Here is a 4,622-nt window from a genome sequence, read left to right on the forward strand (position 1 = left end):
CCCCGGGGACGTTGGGGGCGTCGGCGTGGCGGGCAGTGTTCGCACCGCGCTCAGCGACGCCGAGCTGGGCCGCTGGGCGGAACTGTTGTCCCCCTTGGATGAGTCCCGCGCCAGCATCACCTCGGTCACCAGCTTCTCCCCGGACGACGTGGCTTCCCCCCAGGGAGACTGGACCGTGGTGGAGGTGGAGACCTTCCACTGAGCAGCGCCTTGCGCCCTAGCGCCCCTCGCCCACCCCTCTCTGCCCTAGACCCCGCCCCGCCGGCCACCACCCCGGCCCAGCTCTGGGGGGATCGGCCCAGTTTCCTCGAGCCCTCGGACTCTGGCCTAGGGGACTCGTTTCCCCCCCCACCCCCGCCCGCCCGCTCCCGTAGGCCCCGCCCCGCATCTCCTACTGTCTCTGCGCGGAACCGAGTTTGCAATAAAGCCGGGACGCTGCAGCCTGTGCGCGCTCTGGGTCTCCGCGGGGGCCGGGCCCGGGCCGCCCCCGGGCTGAGGACGAGGCGCGGTGCCCGGAGAGCGAGCTCAGCTCGGGCAGGCGCACGGCTTCTCTCCTGAAGACAGCCGGGGTGCGCCGGGAGGGCTGGGATGTCCCCAGCCAGGCCGAAACCCACCGCCTGCTCGGGCGCCCCCACCCTCGAGCCTGAACGTGGCCTTCTCCTGTCACACTTCTGCTCGACGCCCAGTGGGCCGCGCGGCCGAGTCCCTGAGCAGGTGTCTGGGCTTCCCGGTGGACATGCGCCGCCCGTGGGTGAGCAAGGCCCACTTCTGACCCAGAGGGGCAGGAGCGCTCACCCTTCCTTTGCAGTTCTGGGGTGCGCGAGGGACCTCTGGCAGTTTGGATTTGTTCTTGGCCCCCTGCTCGTGGTTCGCCAGGGAGACCGCCAAGCAGACAGACTTCAGCTGGGCGCAGCTCCTGGCGGGATCCACTGGCCTGCCCAGGACCGGCGTCTGCGCTGCCTCTCCAGCTGCCTCCAAGGCTGAGTGGAAGCTGAGGGACCCTTACAGCGCTCCCCCCCACACCCCCTCGTCCCCACCGTGCCTCTGTGCCTCTCAGCCCACGGGCATCGGCTCCCCCCAGCTTAGTGTTCTCTCCTTCAGCCAGGTGTCCTGGCCTGTGCCCACAATCAAGAGTCCTCACACAGCTGACCAGACTCGTTGCCCCACCGGTCAGGCTTCTTGCCGCCCTCCCCAGTCCTTCGGCCCCTCTAGTCCCTTAAGCGAAGCCTCACTCCTGTCCCCCTTCCCAAGTGCCCCTGCAGGAAACCCCCCCAGGAGCGCCCTTTCTGCCCGAGGGGCTCCTGCTTCACAACAAGAATGGTGGCCTCTGGCCGCCCCACACCCCACCAGGACGTCAGCCTGGGGCCTTGCTGGCCGTCATAGCCACCCTGCTGCCGGGTGTCACACCCAGAGGTGGCCACCTCCGAGGTCAGGGCCAAGGAACGCCATCCGGAACCCAGGGGGCACCTTCACCTCAGTGAGCCAGATTGCTTTTGGGGGGAAGCAGACGCTTGCTCCCTTGGTTAAGGTCCTGAGTGCCGCAGCGAGCAGTTTCTTTCCGTCGGGCCGGGGCCATTGTTCCCAGACGCCAGTGGAGGGCTAGGGGCTGACCGCTGGGGGCTGACCGCTGACGAGCCAGGCGGGGCCTCAAGCCCAACCTCGAGAGGGATCAGGGGCGCAGCCGTCTCCCTGGGCTCTGCCCCATCCTCCCGGGAGCCAGCAGAGGGGTTACCCCGTGGGAGTGGGGGGACAGACTGCCCAGGAGCGGCGTTCTCTCCCCGGCCGTGGGAGGTGTAGAGATGGACGCCAGAGGGACTCGGCTGCCGGGCGGGACTGGTGCCGTGCCCTGCTGTTTTGCGGTTATCGGGCAGCAGACTTGGGGACACAGCGTGGTCCGAACCGGGTGCCTAAGGAGGGCCGCCTGGCTGCCTGGCCCAGGGGCGTCTCCCCCAGGAAGCCCTCCTTCGCTATCCTCCCGCACCCTCCCAGCGGGCATCACCTCCCACGCTGCCTTGGTTCCTGCCTTGGCCTCTTCACTGACCTCGTCACTGCGGGTCACCGAGGGCCTGCCTCTCACTCAGCCCCCGTGGGGCCTCGCTGGGCAGCCTCGGGTGCGGGGTGCGGCAGCACGCACGCTCCCCTCTCCAGTCGTGCCGTCCCTCCGGCTGGTTCCTGCCTCTTCTGGCTTGGCTTTGCCCGCCGGAGACGCTGGCCACCCACCTCCTCCTCCAGGAAGCCTTCCCCGGTTTCCTGCACATCCTTCTGATGGCAGACTCGGCCCCTCCCCATTCCGCGTGTGTCTCCCACCCTGTGCTCGGGGCCCTCGGAGCCAGGCACAGGCTGGGTGCTCAGAAGGCCTCAGGGGCGTGTGCTGAGTGAATGTCGCCGAACTCCGCACCTTGCTGAGGCCCCGAGACAGCGAAGCCCCAGGTGTCTCGAGAGGCCTGGCTGAGCCGCCCAGCTGGGACTTCACCCCGGGCGCCTCGCCCAGGCCTCTCCGGAGCCGCCTGCCAGGACGCCTGCTCTGAGGGCTCCGCCCCCAGTCTGACTCCGCTGCTCTCACTAACTCCGGCCGGCTGAGCCAGGGCACTCGCCTGCCGCGCCTCAGCCCGGGCCGCCTCTCTGGCCCCTGTGGCCTGCCGTCACCCCCGCCCCACGCGTGGACTGCGAGGGCGGCTCCCAAGAGTGAGCGCTGCCCCCGGCATGGCTTTGAGGGAGAGGCACCGGGGCACCAGGCCCATTCAGTGCCCCTCGCCCGTCACGTGGAAATACACTTTATTTTCCATCTTTCCCGCCTGGGCAACATGTGGAGTGTGAACAGGCAGTGTGCAAAATGGTGGTGGGCAGTGTGGGCGATGCCCACCCTGGTCCCCCAGCTTGTAACACTGAGGAGCGGGTGACCAGGGGTACTGAGCATGGACCCCCGGCTTGCCACACTGAGGGCGGGTGGCCAGGGGTACTGAGCATGGACTGACCCAGGACACGACAGGGAAACTGCTGTGAGGCCGCTGCCCGCGGCTCCACGAGCACCGAGGGGCAGCCCAGAAGGTCGTGAGTCCGGGGAGCGGCCTGGGACGCTGCTGGACTTTGGCACCAGTCTCAGCTCTGGACCAGCAGGGAGGCGGCAAGGGCTGGCAGCGCCCGGGGAAGCTTCCTCCTGCCCGCCCGGCCTAGCCTGAGGGTGGGCTGGGCCACAGGAAGTGGGGGCCGGGGCCCTGCAAAAGAGGCAGGCCCGGGTGGGGCCCCCCTTCAGTGCCAGGGTGGGCGGAGGGGTGTTTCGCAGGAAGGGGTGGCACGTGGGGCACCGAGTGGGGCGTTTCTTGACCTCAGGATGGCTCAGGCCCCCTGAGAACTGGGGACAGGCACTGGCCAGGCCTGGCGGCGCCCGCTGGCCTGCACACCTGGGCGGCTCTGCACACAGGCGGGGACTTTGGTTTCTGCTGCAGGGCAGCGCTGCCTGCACCAGGCGGGAAAGCCCGGTCTGGTCGCCTGTCCCCTTGGCCAGGAGTGCCCAGGGGCTTGATGAGGTGGGAGCTCCGCCCAGGCGGGCCCTTCTTCCTCAAGTCTCCCGCAGCTCCAGCCCTTCCCAGCCGGCGGCCGCGTCCCACCAGGCAGGCTCCTGGGCCGAGGGAGCGCCCTGCTCAGCGAGTCCTGGGGCCTGTGTCGCCCTGGCCCTCGGTGTCGGGAGGGGACGGCTCTCCAGTGATTGGCACAGACAGCTCTGGGACCAGGCCAGGAGGGCCTGGCCGAGATGGGTCAACACCGCTGGGAGGGAGCCGTGCCAGCGCCCCGAGGAGCCTCCGCTCCGGGCCTCCCCGAGCCCTGCCCCGGTGGGCTGCGGGCCCGACCCCGAGCTTGGCGTTCCGCAAGTGCCGGCCACCAGGCCCCGCACCCCTGGCGGCGGCCCCTGGCTCTGGCCCCTCGGGGGCACGGCTCAGTTGTCCAGGCCCTGGCTAAAGGGCGCGGCCAGCTCGTCAGCGTCACTGTCTGAGCTGCCCTCACTGTCCTTGGCCGGCCGCTCCAGGCGCCGGAAGAAGCGGGCGTCTTGGGGGGACAGCGGGTACAGGGCGTCCTGCAGCGCGGCGCCCACACCCACGCCGAGCAGCTCCTCGTCGGAAGACGGCAGCGAGTCCTCGTCCAGGTGCCGCGCCAGGCTGAGCCCGTCGAAGGCCAGCGGGTCCTCGAAGGGCGGCGGGCCCTTCAGCAGCCGCACCTGGGAGGGGCACCAGGCGCTGGAGGGGGGCGCGGGGGCCCCTCTCCTCCCGCCGCCCGCGGCCCACAGCCGCCTGTCCATGGCCGAGGACACCCGGGGCTCCTCGGCCCCTCGGGGCCGCCCGTGCTCACCTCGGCCTTCAGCTCCTCGATCTGGTCCTTGAGCTCGCGGATGTACTGCGACGAGTCGGAGTGGTTCAGCTGGCCTTGGATGCGGCCCTCTTCCCTCTGCGGGGCAGGCCCGGTCAGGGGCGTCCGGTCAGGGGCGCCGCGCAGGCCCACCCGCCACCCTGGCCGGCCGCTCACCTGGATCTCCAGCTCGGCGATGCGCTGCCGCATCTCGGCCACGGCTGCCATGCTGTCGGCCTCCCGCAGGCGAACCGCCATCACCTCCTCCTTGCTCTGGAGGC

At 70.3% G+C, this 4,622-nt stretch overlaps 1 protein-coding gene across 1 annotated transcript in view; it reads right to left on the reverse strand.

Moving 5' to 3' along the window:
- Nucleotides 1-2,758: 2,758 nt before the first annotated feature.
- EVI5L (ecotropic viral integration site 5-like) overlaps nucleotides 2,759-4,622 on the reverse strand; it is a 16,232-nt gene continuing 14,368 nt past the window's right edge. The window contains exons 16-18 of the mRNA XM_004688967.2: nucleotides 4,519-4,614; nucleotides 4,345-4,440; nucleotides 2,759-4,213 (exon numbers count right to left, since the gene is read on the reverse strand). Coding sequence (XP_004689024.1) covers nucleotides 3,935-4,213; nucleotides 4,345-4,440; nucleotides 4,519-4,614 — 471 coding nt within the window. The 3' untranslated portion in view covers nucleotides 2,759-3,934. The remainder of the gene's footprint in view (nucleotides 4,214-4,344; nucleotides 4,441-4,518; nucleotides 4,615-4,622) is intronic.

This window comes from Condylura cristata, unplaced genomic scaffold (assembly GCF_000260355.1).
Source record: "Condylura cristata isolate star-nosed mole 26May11 unplaced genomic scaffold, ConCri1.0 scaffold00025, whole genome shotgun sequence".
Lineage (NCBI taxonomy): Eukaryota > Metazoa > Chordata > Mammalia > Eulipotyphla > Talpidae > Condylura > Condylura cristata.